This window comes from Cariama cristata, unplaced genomic scaffold (genome assembly GCF_000690535.1).
Source record: "Cariama cristata isolate BGI_N322 unplaced genomic scaffold, ASM69053v1 scaffold1211, whole genome shotgun sequence".
Taxonomy (NCBI): Eukaryota; Metazoa; Chordata; class Aves; order Cariamiformes; family Cariamidae; genus Cariama; species Cariama cristata.
Window position 1 is genome coordinate 39,785 of NW_009597323.1, and position 20,625 is coordinate 60,409.

General features: G+C 40.9%; 1 protein-coding gene across 1 annotated transcript in view; it reads left to right on the plus strand.

The window, feature by feature from the left end:
- Positions 1-20,625, plus strand: part of LOC104168264 (rap guanine nucleotide exchange factor 5-like) — a gene marked incomplete at its 3' end in the record, with an annotated part of 39,806 nt that overhangs the window by 10,479 nt on the left and 8,702 nt on the right. Inside the window, exon 6 of the mRNA XM_009708804.1 lies at positions 7,326-7,374. Within this exon, the coding sequence (XP_009707106.1) occupies positions 7,326-7,374 (49 nt within the window). The remainder of the gene's footprint in view (positions 1-7,325; positions 7,375-20,625) is intronic.

The window sequence follows — 20,625 nt, forward strand, 5'->3', positions numbered from 1 at the left end:
TCTCGTGAAGTTCCACAAAAGGCAACGCAATGTCCTGCATCTGGGAGAAAGAACCTCATGCTCCTGTACAGGCTGGGGACCGTCTGTCTGAAGAGCAGCTTTGCAGAAAAGGACCTGGGGGTCCTGGTGGACAGCAGGGTGAACATGAGCCAGAAATGTATCTTTGTGCCCCAAGAAACCCAACTGCCTCCTGGGACACGTTAATAAGAGTGTTACCCTCAGCCTAAGGGAGGTGATCATCCCCCTCTACACAGCATCACCCTCTATGTGTGACACATCTGGAGTGCTGGGTCCAGTTCTGAACTCCGAGTGCAAGAGACATGTGGACGTACTGGAGTGCATGCGAATGACCCTGAAGATGATCAGGGGAGTAGAGTATCCGACTTACTTACAAGGAGAGGCTGAGAGAACTGGAAATTGCGCTTGGAGAACAGAAGGCTGTGGAAGGATCTTATCAATGTATATAAATACCTGATGGAAGGGAATAAAGAAGACAGAGCCCAGCTCATGTCTTGTGACAGGACAAGAAGCAGTGGTATAAACTGAAATTCAAGAAATTCTACTTAAACATAAGAAAAAACTTATTTACTGTGAGAGTCATCGAACAATAGAACAGGTTACTCAGAGAGGTAGTAGAGCCTCCATCCTTGGAGAGGTTAAGAACTCAAGTGGACATGGTCCTGAGCAACCTGCTTTAGCTGACCCTGCTTTTGAGCAGGGGTTTGGATCAGATGACCTCCAGAGATGCTTTTCTACATCAGCCATTCTGTGATTGTATGGTTCTGCGAACATCACACCTAAATCATGGTATCAGCAAAACACAGAATTAGTGCTAGTTCTGTTTTGAGTACGTGAGAAAGTACAGAGATGAAAGTGGACTAAGCAGGATGAAGTTGTCATGAAAAAGGCATGAGGATAAGAGCTATTTTAAGTAAAATGAATGAAGTACTATCTTGAAATTGCTGAAAAATGGAAAAGAAGGAGAATTTGTGCTATATTTTGTAAAGACAAATGTCTTTACAAAAGACATTTTGTAATGTGTTTGGAAAGCCAGTGTTGTGTATGTTCAACCTTATGCAAAAATAATGTTAAATGTATGACAACAGAAAATTTTGTGTTTCAAATTTGTTTTTTGTTTTTTTTTTTATTTTCTCTATATTCAAATTTATTGTTTTCTCTACCTTTTTTTCCTAACTGAAAATGAAAGAACTGAGAACCTCAATATCCTACATTTTCAGTTCCATAGAGAGAAAAAAATAGAAAAACATAAAATATTTTTTGCAGAGTTGTATCATTTCAAAAACCCACAAAACTACCAACTCTATAAAGCATTGCCAGTATCCCTCAAAAGCTTCGTCTCTCAAAAATAGAAGAATAATGGTTTTCCATCAATTAAAAAAAGGGAAGCACTCGACAAAACAAAGTGACTTTCTGAGTTTAAGAACTGGATCTAACTACTCAAGTGCTCGATATACTTGAGTAAAATGCATATCCTTAAACATGTGAGTAATTGACAGTGAGTTCAGAGTGCTTCACATCTAGCTTGCAAGGTCAAACCTTTGAACTACATCCTGAGTGATTCCAGCATCAGGGCACATAGGCAGTTTTTTTTTTTAAATGAACCATTTTATTGCTGTAGCTAACTAGCTAAAGAAAAATTAGGCAGTTGCATCTCCAGATGGCCTGAGACTCATCTATTGCCATGGTGGTGTCGAAAAGACTGATCTTTTCTCCTGCATTTTCTGATTTTCCACAAACCTGTGCAGGCTTTCTGTAACAATCTTCTAGTCTAACCCTGGAGAAAAGACATAAGACCAGAGCAGAATCCTCCAGATATTTACATCTGTATATGAACTTCTCCATCTATCCCTCCAGAATATTGCTTTTCCTCCATAGAGTAGGCTGGGATCTAAAGTACTCACTACATGTTTATGGAGAGCCTTTATGCGTTCCAAGGGAATGTGAACCCTCTAGCTTGCACTGCTCAGCAGAGGGCTGGACTCACGAGGATACAGGTTCTCAAATTTTTTTTTTTTTGCTGCCAGCTTCAGAATTTGTATGGAAAAAAAAAGTCCTGTGAGCAGGAGCTGGAAACCAAAAGTGAATGTACTATCCATGACTGGAAACCTCTTCACACTCTCTTGCTTTTTGGCTCACTGAATGTTTACGTATTTTGTACAGAATCAAACCAGTCTTCCTTGAAGAATTCATAATTCAGAATCCTGTTCACAGTACTCTTCAGACCAGTGTTTCATAAGAGAAAAAAAAAGAACTAAAAACCTTAATTCCAGCCCAGCACTAAAGCAGTCAGAGTTTAGAGTTTACTTTTTTTGTATATTTCTAGGTTTGGAGGTTTAAATGCCATCAGTGTTGATAGTACCATCATCTCTTCTCCTTTTCTTTTTGCTTTTCTTGTAATGGAATAAAATATCTGTGTCAGGTCAGAAGGACACTTCTGTGTCAACTTTTCTTTTTTGGGGATTAAATTCCCAAGTTTTGAAACCTAAACTGATTATGAAGATCCAGCCCAAGCAATATTGGAGCAATCTATGTGCCTAAAATATAAATCACTGTTTTAGCATCTGAAAGTGCAGGAAAAACTGTAAGCATGCATGCATGTAAGGTCTAATTACATATTTCTGTAACTCTAAAAGCTATTGCTGTTGCAGAGGGTGAAACTCACCTCACCAAAATATAAGGGGCCATATGGCAGGCATCTACATCTGAGCTAGCTTCCTCAGGCACTCCTTACAGCCAGGAAGCAGAAATAGGCACTTTTGGGATACTGAATATATGACTCATTTTGAAAGTCTACTTTAGGGAAAAGCAGTTATACCTTAGGCTCTGCTGATAAGGTATGCACTCTTTATGAAGTGACTAGCACAGACACAGGCATCTGTACAAGTTTGGTGAATTCCTCTCTCCACCTCTTTTTCTTTACTGTAGCCTGACTTTCTTTGTTGGCTTTTCTCTCATTACTTATTCCCTACTGCTTTTTGTTACCAGGTGTTTTTTCTCTTGTAGAGTTCCATTCACTGCACAATTTGTGACTTTTTTTTTTTTTTTTTTTAATGATTCAGCCAGTCTAGAACTGATTAGTTAGGGAAATGCACTCTTGGTTTTAAACAATGGTTATGGAGATTGTAGAAGATAATAGCGATAGCTGTGGTGAATGATGCCAAGTCAGAAGGGCAGCAGGGGAAAAAACTGCAGAGGTTTCTTTATCATCTTAATTTGTGCATAATGTGTGGAATACACCTCTTTTAAGAGCAGAGTCAGATATGAAAGATAAGAAACTAACTTCAGGGGTCTCACTTTTTCTTTATGCTTTACTCTACAATGCAAGAAGCACAGTCAGTCAAGATAACTGAATGGAGCCTATCGAATTTATGCTCATATCATATGCTCCATTACAATGAGGCACTGACAACACCATCATACTTAAATTGTAAAGGCAGCTGACATGCAAGCAGTGCAAAGTGCCATCTGAATTATGTTTGCATCAGATAATCTTTTTTGCTCATGAATTTTTAAGAAAATGCAGTGATTACTCCTGGGTTTAAAGAATTCCAGAGCTGTCATGCATCCCATGACACGTCCCAAAGAGCAGCTTCATATTTGATGTCTTGTCTGCTAAAACCAGAGCACAGTGGCATGGCTATGAGTGTTTCCTCTGCAAAACTGTTACCTTACCTTGTGATGGAACAGAAGAGAGTATCAGGATGTTTATGCAGTGTATCTGGGAAATACAGTTTTCTGGTACTTTAAGACGTCAGCCAATACTACTTTTATTTAGAGTCCATCAAACGATCATTACTTGAGATGCAAAAATGTGAAGTAGAATTTTTTCTTTTTCAAAACCCTGCAGTTTAGAGATTTCTGTTGCAGGGTTTCATTTTAGGATCCTGTAAGGATTGCCAATTTGTCTCTAGATCTGAAGTACTATTTGGCACATTGACATCTAGAATACTGTTTCACAGAAGGCTGCTATGGGCAGAAAAAACAGAGGGGAAAAAAGTAGAGGTGGTATGCACTGTCTGCTAGATCCACGACTATGCCTTCTATGATAAAATGACCGGATTCATGGATAAGAGAAGAACAGTAGATGTCATTTACTTTTGAAAAATCTCTGCCTCTGTCCTTTGAAGATGAGATGATTCACCATATAAATATGCCATTTGTATTTAATCGAGCAGAAGTATACATGGGTACCACTCTGTATGCACACTCTTGCGTTTTCACATTGTAAAAAGAAAACTGGTTAAGATGTGGTAACATGCCAACAACACACTCAAAATGTTCTCTTTCAGACTTTCATAATATTTCTGTAAATACTGTGCAGTAAGCTGGCCTTTAAAATAAATCAGTTTTGACATCTGCAATACTACTGAAAATGGAATACTATTTAGATAATAGTAGCTTTGTAGCGACAAGCTATATGTATAAACCAATTTCTTGTATTTAATATCTCAATATGGTAGACATAACTCTTGTCTGAATGTGTATTTTACTTTGAGTCCACATTATTATCTTCGATGTGATGTGCAACTATCGATTTTGTCAAACAGGCAGTAACTGAAATCCTATTAGGAAGAAGTATGATAATGTGTAGCATGTGTGCAGTGAGGAATGAATGTTGTACATGGATTTCCATCGGTGTAATGATGCATAGGAATTGCATGTCCAGCAGAGATGTCAAGTGCATGTATGCTAAAATAGACAAAAGCATATAGATTATGAAATCTAGGGACACCAGGCAAATCCAGAAGGATGCTCAGCAGTACCAATTCTTTGTGATTTGAGTGAGTCCTATGAGGAGTTGCTCAGACTGTCAGGATGAAATTCTTCGATGAAGGAACTTTTGCTTAAGATTAAGACTAGAGGAACATTTTTTTTTCCTTCTGCTTTAACTGAAGAGTTTTGCCCAGATTAAGTAATATGCCAGCTGCATTCCTGTCACAAAACAAACAATTAAATATTTTGTATAACATAGACAAAATACAGAAAAACAGCCTTTTTGTTGCCTGTAGTGTTAGCACTGTCTTTCAAAGTTGAAAAGTGCTACCTTTTCAAGCAAAAGTAACACTGCAAATATAATCACAGGATGCCACAATGCTGCTTTTTCTTCTGAGAAGATGGGGTTTTCTTTACACTCACTGAGAGATTTGCATTTTTCAATTGTTTGATTGGGTTAATTGGTATGTTTAGAACTGTTGCGGACTGTGGTGTCTCCTAAGGCTAATCTTGAGATAATGTGTTTATTAAATGCTAGAAGATGAGACATCAGTGCACTGTTCTTACTGTCAGTAACCTGTGAGAATAGACCAGGATTGGGGCACCGACATTGGTACCTCCTGCTGAGTTTAATGAAGGGAGAGGTTCTGTGCAGTTTAGCCACGAAAAGTTGTGGTTGTGTTATTCTGAAACAATGGGCTTTTATTGAAAATCCCGCTCTAACTCTGGATAGCTTGTATGTATATATTACTGTATATAAATTGCTGCAAGCGAGCGAGCAAGCACACAAGTTGGTTTTTCGCAGAACAACTGTTCTTTCCCATCTTACTTGCAGTTTATGCTTACATTAACCATGATTAACAGTTCTCTAGACGTGGGAATGAGTGTACAGGAAGGAAGGAAGGGAAGGTAATACTGCTAACTTGCACAATTGTGCTGGAAACATGACAACATTTAAGAAAACTGTGGCACTGCCTTCATATTTTCCTGCTTGGTGTGGCAGAATACTCTGTCCCTCGCAATGAGGCAGAATCAAGGAGTAGAAAAGATCCTTGTACCATGCAAGGACAGCAAAAAAAGCTCCCTGGTCCTTTGCCACAAGGGAAGGAAGGATGCAAGCAGAGGAAGGATGTGGCCTCTGGTATGACTGCCTTCTGCCACATGTAGCGTGTACTCCTGGGTGGCTGCTGAGTACCTGATCAGTGGATGTTGGAGTTACCATTGTACTGAGATGTCCTGGGATCTTGTCTGCCTTTCTGCTCAGACCAATATAACGTTAACTATTCTTGTTTCACATTTTCAAACTTTTCTTCAGAGTTGCGAGAGTGGGATGTTGACAGTTGTTGGTAATTATATTACTTTAGGGATCCTTCATGGGCTTTGTGCCTTATTCTGATCATACGACATGTCTTGTGAAAGATGTTCTGAATTTCACATGCTCTCAGAAACTGAATGTCAAAACTCCCACTGCAGAATAGCCTTGAGCTTTGCATAGGTCTGTTAGACAAGATGGCTAGTAGGCACTGCAGGAGACTTTGTACAGAGAGGTAAGACAATCCCTAGAAAAACAGTTGGAATGTCTTATAATTTTTTTTTAATACTAAAGACAGGCTGTCTCGGGAAAATGAGGGAACTTGGAAGAAGCTGGGAGGTGTGCAGAAGAGTCTGAGAGCATGGATGGGGCAGAGGAAGGGAAGAACTGAGGTGTATGCAGGAGAGAGTGTCTGGGGTGCTGCAGGTCATGTGCAGGGCACTTGAAGCAGCTGCAATGGGACAGACGATGGCAGTGAGGAAGTATGAAGCATAAAAATAATGCATAACACAGAATTTTACAGATAGAAAAAGGAACAGACCTATGGAGAGAAGTGGATATAGATTTGAGCTGGCTAAAGGGACAATAGCTGGTTGTGTAGAGATTACAGGGAAAACATGAAGAATGCAGAGACAAAAGGCTGAGAAAGGGAGCTGGCTAGCATGGCAGGGCTGTTTCATTACAGGCTGGTGAGATAGCCTGTAAATCTGGAAAACAGATAGCTCTTACTTCTGCAAGTTCATCTCAAGCTAAATTTTGGTCCTGAATGCTCAGCCATGCTATTAGGAGAGGTTGTTTCCTCCTGAAAGCTCCAAAAAGCGAATGTCAATTATATACGTGAACCTCAGCCAAACCTCTGCATGGAGAACTTGCTTACCCTGGAGTCACACAATAAATCCAGCGTTACAGTGTGCTCAGCAGAGGCAAAACAAACATTTAACAAGGAAAGGAAGAAGCTTCAAGTGTGTGCTTGTGAAAGAGATATGCTGTGCAAATAAATTACAGGTCAGGCTACTGAATTGCCCACTCCCTAAGGAATGTGCAGTAGTTACATGAAATTAAAGCAAAAAAAAAAATAGTTGTCACAGAATTCCCAACTGAAAAGCAAATAGATTTGCTAGGAAAAGTGACTGTAATTTCAAAACCAAGTACCTCCACAGTTCCACATGGAGTTGACTGCTCCAAGGGATTGATTCCGGTTGATTATACCAGCGTTGCATTTTGTTTTGTTTGACTGTGCTAGTAACTATAACCATCCTTTCCTTTCCTGGTATCTTAGGTACAGAGAGAACTGGCTGCTGTCATTGCCTTGAAAGCAAGGAAGTCAGGTGAGTCAGGCTGGACTTTAGAGGGGGTTTTGTAATGCTGTTCCATTTTGCCATTTATTGAAGTATTAAACTTGTCATTGCTGTCTTATTAACATGGAGAAGCAAAGATAGTGGACCTCATTCCTTTCTCGTTGGAGAATCTGTGTATATAGCACAATGCAATTACTGCCAAGCTTTGCTTCCCATAGCTCATCACAGCTAATGACCTGGCTGATAAAATCAGAGCGTTACAGTTGAATGTCAACCTGGGCCTCTTTCTGGCCAAAATCACTATTTTCTCTGGGCTTGCACGTTATAAAAGAAGCTTGTGTCTTTATTTCACTTACATTTAAGACAAGTAAGTTGATAATTTTCCGATGTTTTCTTTTATGGACCAGTATCTCATGCCATCTTTGCTGTGTTGTACCTGCCCAGTCAGGTGTATTTCTTTATGCTAAAGCAAAAGGACAACTTCATGCATGAAGGCATTCTTTCCTGAAGACTTGTCAATACATCTGCATGACTGTAGAGGCAAGTGTCTGTTATCAGGACAGTAGAAGGGGAAAGGCAAATGGATAATTTGACAGTATAAGCATTTACAGCAAATGCTGTGATACAGTGCAAAGGCCCTGAAATATGTGGTCATCTCAGCTCTGTCTGGGTTTCATAGCACAGCCACTTTCGTAAGGTAACTGCATTGCTGAGCTGGAGTGGAAGCAAGGGAGCTGTGTTTTCTGGGCACTGCATGAGAACTAACAAAATCTACTTGGCCAGACCTGACTATACAGGGTTAACTCTCTGGTATCTTCACGTATAGTGCAGTTAATCTGCAGTGAGAGCAAACTGCATATGGTGAAGTGAGAGTTGAATGTATTTCTAGAGTAAAACAGAGGTGGATTTGCCTTAAATTATTGGTGTGCTCCCAAAGCCATTGAGGTCTTTGGGAACATTTTCACCGAGCATCTCTTGTGATTTCAGTGATTTTGCTAGAAATTGAGATCACAAGTCTTGTGGTTTTGAGCTGTTTTCTGACCTGTTCATAATACTGCGTCATAATATCTTTATCTGTCTATCTGCAGCTTATAAGCACAGCACAAAAGTTATTACACAGAACACATGCACTACACACAATGTGATACCTTAAACTGGAGGCACCAAGAAGATGTGGCTGGCATATCTGCAAATATATCCTTGTGAAAACATAAGTATTACAAGTATATTCTAGACAAAGTTTGATGCATTTTTATCTGGAAGTAGAAGTACCCATAGGTTATGTCCACAGTCATCTGTAAATGTAGACCTGCAGAAAGTAAACACAAATCTAAGCATGATTTCAGACCTAAATTGCTTCTCTGTAGTAGTTTACGATGTTAACACCCCTCAGCTGCTTGCCCTTACCTGATATTGCTTCAGTACCACCTGAATTATAATGGCTGAACATGGAAATGCTTCTGCTGTGGTTCAGCGCAGAGAAAAACAGGCTAATTTAAGAAAGGGCTCAAGGTAACCATTTGTTTTGTTGTAAAATGGGCTAAAAGTATGGTGCTGTGTACCTTTTTACTTAGTGCTTATACACTTCTAAGAAATATCTTTCCTTATTTCTCAGCAGTTGTGTTGGCAGATATTACTACTGCTACTGGCAATAAATAAAAACTCCATTCCCCAAAAGAGTTGATTTTAACCTGAATTAGCCTCTCATTTCCTTTTGGTGGATGGCTACATAAACAGTTGTGTCAGTAGAAAATGGGTTGGGGGTAGGATTAGGAATGAGCTGCAGGAGATGAAAATAGGAAAGGAGGATAGCTCTTGGAGTCTCATTTATACTAGTGTAATTGCAACCCACATTGAGCAGGTAGAAATATTTTAGTTAAAAATCACAGCCTTAAATAAACAAAACTCCCTATAGAGCTTTGAAGTGCTGACCAGCCTTTCCTAATACATTAATGTAAATACTTAAAATATCAGTTTAGATCCCAACAAAAGATATCTCTTTAGTCAGTTTAACTAGTGCAGGCTTGTTGTGGAAATTTGCATTTCCTTATGCCTCGTCTTGGATGACGACTGTAAAAAATGGCTACATGATCAGGCATAACTGTAAGGTCTAACTTAAGTTAATGCCTTTACTACAGTAGGAGCAGAGTAAATTAAGGTGGTTGGTTATGCTTTTTTATTTTATTGCTGATGGTTAAATTCACAGTGTAGCAGTTACTGTTAGCAATCAAGCTATGGTATGCTGTGCCTGGTATATTTCAGAATATTTCTATGTGAAGTATATTTCAGAGAAAGTACTTCTGGAACTAAAAGTCACAGTATCTTTTGAGGATACTGTTCTTCTAACCCTCTCCAAGACTCCATATAATTCCAGGAAATAAACCAACAAAGATCAGACAAAGAGTTTATTTTGGCATGAAAAGAGTGGAACATGGCTATTGGGCCAGCTGCCCTGGGTGGCTTCCAGGCCGGTGTGAATGGCGTGGGCGCCTGGCTCATCCACCCTGGGATTCATGAGTGGGGAGCACAGGCGAGGGGCACAGTCCCAACCTGCTGGCTGGAACCTGCCTGCAGTGGGTAATCAGCTCATTAACCGAAAGCTTTCCTAGAGATCGGCAGCCCAAAACCCAAAGCTGTTATGCAGAAGGTCCTGTGCTGTGATGGTTTGGTGGTTTTTAAATTATGGTGTTTCAAAATACTTCCTCTAGATAGCTGGTTAGCACTACCAGTAAGAGTAAAAAAAGACTATTTTTGCTTAATACCAGGACTGTGCAATTTGTTCCTGAATTACTTTAATTTCTGGATATACCTCTGCCCTTGGAGAGGCACTTCACAGTGATTTCATTGTACTAGAAATACTGGCTGATTAAAGCTTTCATGTTACTTGTCTAGGACTGCTGCTGTAGTCACTGGGTTACATTGCATGGGAAGTGCTGTACAAGCACACAAACACCACAGCTCCCTCTGCAAGAGGTGAAGCGGGTCCAACTAGGAAGGTTTGCTATGCTGGGAGAGGGGGAAACATTGCCTTTGGTTACCCAGGTGAAACAGTTTATTTTTGTTTAAATGAAGCTTGGGTTTGCTTCCTAGTGTATGTATATGAGAAGCAGTAATTGCAACTATTTCAGTTCTTGAGCCAGAATGGCTGTTTCAGAGATTTGGACACCGTATCTACTGACAAAATGCTTTGAAAACCAAGGTAGAGACCTGAGCCTGCTGTGGGGTAAGGCAGAGTATCAGATTCTTGCCAGTACAGGATCTGACTTGATGGAGAATGTCGGCTACCAGAAAACAAAAATCAGTAGGGTGTGGGGGAGAATGCCTTTCCCCAGGAGGTGTTCGTCTGTTTTTATTGTGGGGTGGAAGAATAGGAGAAACACATAAAGCTGACAAATGGCTGAAGGAAAAATGCAGAACCTGAAAAATTAAAAACTTCTGTGCTGTGGGAAAAAAGCTGCGTTTTCGTATTTCAGAGGTGTCCTGCAAATATACTGCTCCGCCAGCAAGGCACAAGCCGATAGAGAGGTACTTGAGAGCCCTCATGATGCAAAGGGAGCTCAGCATTTTTAGCCACTTTGCAAATACAACTAAAAAAAAGGGTAAAATTAATGTTTGTAATCCTGAAGCTTTGATGGACCTCAGTAACACTGTTGACTAGAAAGCACATTTATATTTCATTAGAATAAAGCTCTCATGATAAAGGTGACCTAAGAGGGGGAAATGAGCTTGTGCACTTCTCTGTGGCTTATAAAAATGCATTAAAACTGTTCTTGCTTAACCTTAAAAATAAATAGATTAAATACTGTCTTCCTTGGTTTGGTAAAAGGTCTTGGGGAAGCAAGTAACTGGAGCAGACGAGAAATTTGTTTTTAATTGTAGGCACTTGGCATTAGAATTGTTGTGTTTATTTATACCTTGCTGGCCTCTGATGGCTTCCGCAAATGTGCTGAAACATAACAGAAATGCAGCCTCTTGTCTGAAGGTTTACAAGGGTTGGCATTTATCACAATTGCTTGTCATGGCTCATGACATGTTTCTTATGTGTTAGAGATGGTAGCTAAAACAAGGATACAAAACAGCAAATAGCCTAAGGCTGGAGGCTTTAGCTGGTGGCGTAGCTACACAGGCACATCTGAACGGATCAGAATCTGTCAGGTAGCTGCTCTGAACTGATGTTAATCCCATCCACAAACAAGATGCCTTGCACTTCTGTGCATGAACCTAGCTGCACCCCATGGCATCACCCAGCAAATTCCTTTAACTTTGTATCTAAAGGAATTTCTATAACTTAATTTGTGCAAAGGGCCATTAGTAAGAGCATGGCTCTGGTCCTTGTGTTTCTGAATACAGGGGCTGATGAAGATGAAAGCTGACAGAGTATCGATGAGGTAGGAAGAGGGTGACTGCGGCTTCTCCCCAGGCATTGCAGGAGCAGCGGCAGGGCTGGGGGTGCTGCTCCCTCCCACTCTGAAGGGCACGGCAGCCACAAAAGCCCTGGCACTTGTGTGTGGGTTTGCTCCCTCTTAAGAATGATATTCAGGTTTCCACAATATAGTTAGATACTTTTTAGTCATGCCATTCTTAGATTGACAAGCTCTATTGATTTTTTTTTCCCAAAAAATGGGTCATTTACATTTTATTTATAGTAATAAGACTTTTGCAACCTATCAACTTTATATTTGAGATGTTCTAGATTACCTCCACCCTAATCTGACATATGTGTATGCATATCCACCCTTCCCCTTTTCTTCTCTATTGCTTCTGTCAGGACTTAACTGCCTATGTGGTTTGCTTAGTGGTTTTATTTTAAGGTGGATGATTCAATATGAAGCAGTCACTGGGGCTTGAGCTTTGCCGGCATGAATGAAAAGCAAGCTGTGAACAGCAATTCCTCTTCCCAGCCACTGCACCCCACCTCTACAGCACTGCTGCCAGAGCTGATTGCGTGACTGAACTCGAACACACTCCAGGCAATGTCAACCCGGTTAAAAACATGAGAACAGCCAGGCTGGGTCAGGTTAAAAGTCCATCCAGTGCCGATCCTACTGTGAGTGATGAGTAGGGGATGCTTACAGTAGAGAAACAGAGCAAGTACAAACAGTCCTTCTTCTGATGTGTGTACTCAGCATCTACCAGCCCGTGCTAGAGGGATTTTGCTGTACCCACGCTTCTGTGTTAGGTAGCCCTTTTCTCCATTAATTTATCAAATTGCTTTTTGAGCCTCCTTATACTCCTGACCTTTATCATCTCTTGTGGCATCGAGTCCCACAATTCACATGTGTGGTATGTGAAACTGTATTTTTTCTTGTTTGTTATAAACACATTCCCCACGACCCTCACTCTGTTGTGATATATCTCTTTGGTGACGGAAAGTGGTGAATAATCCATTCCTAGTTCATCATCATGCTATTCAGGATTTTGTGCCCCTCTGTCATACCCCTGTGAGTTGTCTCATTTCCAGGCTAAATCGCTAGTCATTCCTCATACCAAATCTGTTCCGTTAAATCTGATCATCTTTGCCACATCTATTATATTTTTTTTTGAGATGAGGCAGCCAGAGCAGTATGCAGTATTGCAGCAGCATGTGCTGGAGCTGGCACAAAGTGGGGGTGGCAGCTTCTTATCAGGGTGGGGAGGTGGAGGGATGTGGGAAGGAGCCCAGTAAGACCCTTTTTCGCAGGATTAAGCTGTTTTATCAGCTTAGTTAACTCAGGAAACTGCATCTTTACCATTCAACCCTTTTCCCCACGTGGCACAGATCCTTGTGAGACTTCTTGGTAACTTTACTCCACAACAATTAGCAAAAGCTTTGTCATTTGGTGCTATATGAATGTCCTATGTAATGTCATTAGTTTTATTTACTGATAGAACAGAGTTGTTATATAGACAATGGAAATCGTTACAAATTTGAATTAGATTTGTATGTGTACTTGAAAAATGAGGTTACAAATACATGATCAAAGGTCATTCAAGAATGGAACAGTTCAGGATTGTGTTTAAATCTCAAACATATTAAGTATCCTTTGAATTCACAGGTTTTGTAAACAAGCAGATATACAATATCCCTGGTGTGAAATGTGCAGAGTTTATTATCAGTTATTTTTACCAGTGAAAAGGGGCATAAAGAGAGATGAAAAAGCTTGCTCCTATTTACAGAATGAAGTGTCAGTCACGTGCCAGAGAGGTGTGCATTTTCCCTTGTGGAAAAATTGAGAAAGTTTGAAGGGTGGGAAAAGGTTAATATTAGTAGGATCTAACTGCTTTTCTGTGTCCCCTTATGTCTCTTTTCAGTGGGTTTATTTACTTGACTTAAGTTAGCCCTTATGTCATTACAACTTTCAATTCCTCCAAGCACCCACTTCTTCAAAGCAAGGGTCAAACTTTGCAAAATGTGTGGAATTAGAGTTCTTCTGCAAGTGTTACCAGTAGCATTCATCCTGGAGAAATGGCTGCTCAAAGTAAAACTGCAGGAGTGTCATGCTTCTGACAGGTCTGAGTAAATTTATCTTTACTTTTCCTCTGCCCATTGAAATGTGATTCGAAATAAAAGTTGCACCTGAAAACATAGCTAGGAATATTTTAAAAGTTACATTGTGCTGTAAGGATTTCATGCCTTGAAGTAAGGGAGGTAACCCTGTTGGCTTCTATAAGCGATCCTTTTTAAACATTTTCTGCCTTATTGAAGGGAACACCCACCCCTAAGGACCAATGTCTTGTTGCATCCCATGGGATTCTTCCATTACTCCTGAGATCAGGCATACCAAGAAACCAGCAGCACTTTAAAAGGATAGGATTGGACCCCTTCTAGCCCTGGGGAATGGTACTCATTGTGTTGGCCGGTCAGGAATGCTCTGTGTGACACAAACACAGCTCTGCTGTGCCCTGGCTGAATTGCTGACCACCTGCTTTGTGCCCGCCCTGGGCAATGCTGTGGGTGGGAAGTGCCCTGGGCAACATCAGTGAATGGACTACACAGTTGTGCTCACCAGCCTGTGTATATTCAAGAGCTGATGTAAAGCAAAATGGGCTCTCGGTCTTGGAAAAAGAAGGAAAAGAGCTCCAAAGAGCTTGCTGGTGGGAATTATGCTGAGAGGGATTTTGGCAGTTTATGGTCTGGTTTTTGCAGTTGTTGCAGAACTTCAGGCATAGCTCTTTCTGTGTGAGCTATAAGGTGCTTGCATAGGAGAAATGATCAATGCAGAATAGCTCAGTAGGTGACAGGTATTTTGCATATATGCAAAAAAGGATGCACAGTAAGGTCTGAAAGACAGCAATTGTGCAAAAAAAACAATTCCCAGGTGAATGTTTTGTTTCCAGTGCTTTGGGAGAGGCATTTACAGAGAGTTCACAGAATTTATTTATTCAGAGTCCTCTTTGTTTCCTGCTCCTTTCCTGGCCATGCCTGAAGGATGTTTCCATGGAATAGAGAGTGGTGTTTCGCTTTGCACCAGCCTGCTCAGCAACTGCCTGCACCTCCTTGTTTGATCAGTTCCCAGCAATCTTCCTCCTGTGCCTGCTGATCATGTAATGGGCTCTTCTCCACCCTTCCACCATCTTGTTTCAGGCAACACTGCTATAGATACATGCACTGCAACCTGATTTTTTAAAATTTTAAATATCATGCACATGAGAATGAATGCCTAAAAGCACTAGGTAAAAGTTAAAGCTTTCTGCATTCAGCCATCAAATGAGTTTCCTTGAGCTGCTATTGCTACAAAGAACATTGCTTTTGTCTGTTCCTATAGTAATCCTACAGTGTTTGCAACTCGTTTTCCACTTTTTTCTCCTTGATAAAAGATTATATGAGTATGTTCACAAAGAGGGTGTAAAATGTGGCTTTTCCTTTGCATGTATCGCAAAGTGCCAGGCATTGAAAAGCAAATCTCCCCTGGCCACATGAACCAACAGTGCTTGATTATCTATTAAAAAATGCCTCTCTTGTTTAGCCAGAGGTGTTTTACAAATTATGTTCTTCTAATGCACCACCACCTTGGATGAAATATGGGCCTTCAAACCCAGATGAAAGGCTACAGTTCTGATAAATAAAATAAACAGAACTTCCTAACAAAACCAGTTGTATGATAATGTGAAAAGAGTAGCAGCAAAGGCTCCTGGCCGTAATCCAACTGAGACAGGAAATATTGGTGGCATTTTTAAATTTACAGTGGCTGTATAATGTAGGCAGGCCTGAGTCTCGTTTAAACGGAGGTTTGTTCTTCCTGTGGTCATTCAGATGCAGTGGAAAGGAACAGCGCCTTAATGGTGTGTGGATCAGCAAGACCAAATCTACATCTGTCAGCCTCCTTTCTTACCACACTGGCTTTGCTCTGTTTAGATTGCAGATTCCTACCCTTGCTGTTATCTGTTCCTTTTGATAAACTCTGCAATGAGAGGAAATGTTTTTGCATCATTTTCGGGAGTTCTGTTTCCTATTTGAGATCTGAGAAATGGCTTGTAGCACTAGGACCCTTGGGAACTTGTTTTTCTGCCTGGAAACTAGACCAGCATAATGAGTACCCTCTGTGCAAATTCAATATTAGTTCTACACCTAAGGTCAAGCAGAAGTTAATGACCATTTTTTACATACAGAAATCAGTTATGAAACCAACATTACATTTCACGCTTTTTTCATTTTAAAACGAAATAAAATGCTGGGGTAATTTATATTAAATTGATTTAAACTACAAAGCACAAATATCATGAATCCCAGATCAGCGTTTGAGAGAAAATGGCATCGTCACTTGTGCAATAGTTCATTCCCCAATTTACAAGCACCTTTATTCCATCCCATGCTTGCTGTGCTTTATAGATACAGAGGTGCTGAACAATGCTGTAAGCGGGAGTCTGTCTTTAATAATTTTTGCATTTTCTTTGTTTCTTTAATTAGCTGATTTACTCAGCTGATTGCACAGCTGTCTGGGCAACACCCCCCCAGGGGCCTGCCAACTGTTTCAGAGATATGTAATGTACCCAGTGAAGGGAAATCTGTACAATAATTTGCATAATATGCAGAAATAGTGGGAAGGAATGAGAAAGCTCAAAGGCAATTTTTGTATTGCTAATAAAAGGAAACATGTTAAGGATGAGCTTAAAAAGCTTTCTCTTTTCAGTAATTTCTGGGGAAAGATTACAGTTTCATGGTAAATAACGAACCAATTCTCAGTTGGAGGGTTTTATTCCTGGGATTATTGCTGTCTCTTATATGCAGCTTTTGGGGATTTCAGACATATTCAGTGCTTGTTGGTTTTCCCCCTTTAATTTGGAAATAGGACTTGGAAAATACAGGAGTATGCACAAGGACCTGGTCTCCCTTAAAATGGTCCCCAAATCTGAGGTTTGTAAAGCATTTACTTGCTGCTCATCTTCCTTTCCACCATTCAGCGCTCGTGCCTTACGTAACCTAGAGGATCTGGCTTTTAGTTTCCCCAGTGGTATCGGTATAAGCTATTCATTTTTTTCCACTCTGATAAATTAATAAGCATCAGCAAACATTGTAACACTGTCAAACAGCTCAAAGCTGCCATAGTAACCAGCCTTTCTAGAGCTTGGGCTATACCCTCCACAAAGAATAACAAGGGATGCCACAAGCTCCATTGGTCAAAATAACAGTTTTCCAAAATCGTGAAATTATTCAGAATGATATGATTTAAAAGAAATGCTTATTTGTTGTTTGTTTCTGAAAAGCTTCATGCTGGCAACTTCCTTTGGAAGAAAAAAACCAAACAAACCAGAAAAGAAGCATGCCTCTCAAAAAATTCGGGACCTAAAAGTGCTAGAAGTTGTGAGCTTCCCATCAGCTGATGATAGATCAACTGGTGCAGGTTGCTGGCGATTCAGAGCACTGGAGCTTTCCTCCGGGGAATATTCTTGCAGATTCCTGAGATCCTTTCAACAGCGATGGTTTGACAGGGACCGAAAAACAGGCTATAACCACCCAGCAGGGATGAGACAGTGAAAATCTGTTGGCTTGTCAAATAAACAAAGTTATTCTGTTCAGAAGTAGGCTCTTTACCTCTTCCAAAGTGGTGTCTCCTACCTGTAGAGGGCACGTAGGTGCCTTTTGCTTACTGGCTTGAAAAAAGAGGTACATAGCTGAATTTTGATCACACAGTACTGAAAGGCTTGAAATCTTACAAAGGGCAGAGCGGTTTGATGTTCTAGGATGTTAGCAGGTTAAAGAACAACACTAAATAATAAATGAACATCCTCATTTGAAATGAAGGAGCATCACTGAAAACATGAGGGACGTAGCCTCGGGGGTGACGAAGCTTTGTACTGTGAGCAGAGCTGTCTCTGGAGCAGCGGTGGGGACAGCGGACTCCTCACCCAGGCGGAGTGCAGGCTGTGCAGGTGAGCAGATCGGGTCCTGTATGCTCAGGCTGCTCCCCACACCATGCCTGGAGGTTTGCAGCATCCTAAGCAAATTCAGTCTTGGGAGCAAATTCAGTCTTGGCAGTGCAGAGGTAAACTACATGTCTGCCAAGGGTGATGTTTATGGGCTCCCCACTGCCAAAAGGCAGGTAGTCCTGGTCCCACAGTTGGACCTCACAGAAAGCTCAAGGGCTGAAGCTGGAGTTGTGTGGCAAAAGGGGTCTGGCACCAACGCCGGCTTGCAGGGTGCCCTGTCCCCTGCCTCGCCTGCTGCCTGGGCACCCTGTTTTCAACCAGAGCATCAAACCCAGCCAGGTTAAAAGTAATCCTTTGCCAATGCACAAACCCCAAACTACTCTTTATGGCAGTATAGAGAGGGGAATAGTGAGTACAGGAGATGAGGGACAGCCAGCAGTGATGGGGAGCTAAGCTGGCTTTCTGTCCTGGAATGGCCATGTGGGTGCCACCCAGAGTGAGTTGCTTACAGATGGACAGATTTCCCTGCCTGCTGTTCAGCAGCAAAATGGTTAACTGTGATGGCAGTCCTCTCTTAAGCATTTAAATAATTAGCCTTCAAAGTTAACACCCTATTAAGCCAAAGGGAGGAAGTTCACACCTCTCCTGGTGTTATTGTTCCAGTCTGTCTGGCTGCAGCAGCAGAATGACTCTAGTGCCTTGGTTTGTGTTGTGAAGGTTATCTTTGCAGCCAGAAGGGGTAGAGAGAAGAAACTTCATTTATAGAAAAGGAAAAAAGCACAATACATCAAAGCCTCTGGGAAGATTGCAGCGCTGGGGGTTCCAGGAGTTGGTTTATGTGTGGAGTTTTGTTTTTTTTTTAACCATCCCTTCCACTTTCAGTTGGGTAAAAGATTCTGCTATGTTGAATAAGACAAAGTATTAAAAGGAAATAATATGCATAGTATTATGTGACTTTAAAAAATCTTACTCCTTAAACGTAATTAATTTAGCTTCAAGTTTGGGGGCATACAGAACAGCATATCGTGGGGGCACTGCTCTGTGGGCAACCCTGGCACCCTTGGCAGGGTTCTTCCATAGGCAGGAGAAGGCCCATAGTGCTGCAGGTGGCTGTTGTGACCCTCACTGCATGCCAGTCTGTCTAACCTGTAGTGCTCCATGCTGCTGAGGAAGATGAATCCCTTCCAATGTCTTAAATCCTCATTAAACTTTGCAGTGTGGCAGTCAAAGTGGGGCAGCACTGTTGGTCAGTAATGGTGACACAAAGGATGTGCTCGGTTCTAGTGTGAGCAATGGTTACGTTCCCTTTCCCTTCACGCCCCTGTGCGATGGCTGATTCTGCTGAGGTAGCTAGTAGAAATGATTTACTTTTGTTTCTTATTTCTTCGTTATTTTTTCTGCTGATTTAATGAGCTGAAGTGGGATTACTAAAGGACAAGGCTCTCCCCTGCAATTCTCTATTCCAACTTTAGTTTATAGAAGAATTTGCTAGCAAAATCTCAGCTCTGATCCATGGGGGCACAAGGAACTCAGATCAGATGATGGCCCTTGTGATCCTTAAGTGACCATAAAAAATCAACATCCTGAATTCCCTAGGCTAGTTTGCAAATGGGCACATTTGAACTGCATTATCAAGCTAATGCTCATTTAACATCTTTTTCTTTTGTTCATGGTGACCTCTGCTCCAAAGGAGGAGAAATGCTGCAGGTAGAAAAGGGAATTGGTCACTCTATGTTTGTTTACATTTTTTTCCTGTCTCTGAACCCAAACATAACATTAAATAGATACATATAGATCAGGGTAAACTACCTTTGCCTTTCCCTGGTGTTGCTGCTTTGTAAGACGTGCTGGGGTATTCGTATCAGGGAGCAAAGCTGGGTTTATGCTGGCAGAGAAGGACGGGTTTGGTCCAGCTCCAAAGTTCACAACTGTTTTGTATGTACATGTTACAGTTTTAGGGAACTGTCCCAGAATCAACACTCGCCTGGGAAATACTTTCCCATCCCAGCCTAACCTTCCTCTCAATTTTCCTACAGTTGAATTTGCAACATCAAGTTTTTTTAATAAAAAATAAATGGCCAACTGACAGTAAGTGGGAAATTATCTTTGGATTCTTATGTTTTATGACAGTACTTGTATTGTGTGCACAAGAGCCCACGAGGGCAGCACCTGGGCCAATTCAAGGGGTGTCTGTGAGTTGTTATAGGGTTAGGAGGCACACTGTGTATAGAAATACAGCAATTCATTTCTTATGTGTGTGTGATGATCCCCAGTGACATAAACTTCTGAATACACTGGAATATTTTAAGAAATTTGTGTTTTTCCTGTATTTTATAGACAAAGCATGAAATAACCTTTTCATACAGAAACCAAGAAAATATAATTAAGGGTTGTTATTTGTCTGTGTGGCCACTTCAGCTTTCAATGGACTATGTTCTTGTGATGGAAAAAAATGTGTGAGATGGTGTGATCCCTTGAGTATTGCTCCCTGGGTGTAGTTAAATGGTTCAATTGTGGCTGGTTGGTATAGGTTTGGATAAGAGGCAGAGAGGACACAAAAATCAAGTTTGTGATGGAAATTTCATAAAAAGAGGCCAACTGCTCCCTCTCTCCCAAGAGGCCTGCGAGATCATCAGTGTGAGGTCTTTTTTTTCCTTTAAGAAAATATTTACTGGTTCTTTTCTACATTCCTTATACAGTCTAAACAACATTGAAGCCAAGGAGAGCTGGATTTGGATTATGAACTTTTTCAGCTTTTTTAGAGTTGAGCTGTGAAATTACTCATAAAAACAGCCTTTTTCTTTATTTTTTTTTAAGCTGTTCACTTAGCGTACATCTAAACCAAGGTTGTTTTCTCATCATCTTTAAAATTGCTCATGCCAGAATTATTCAACATCCAAGGATACCTGTATCCGTTGGGGTTGTGGACACGTA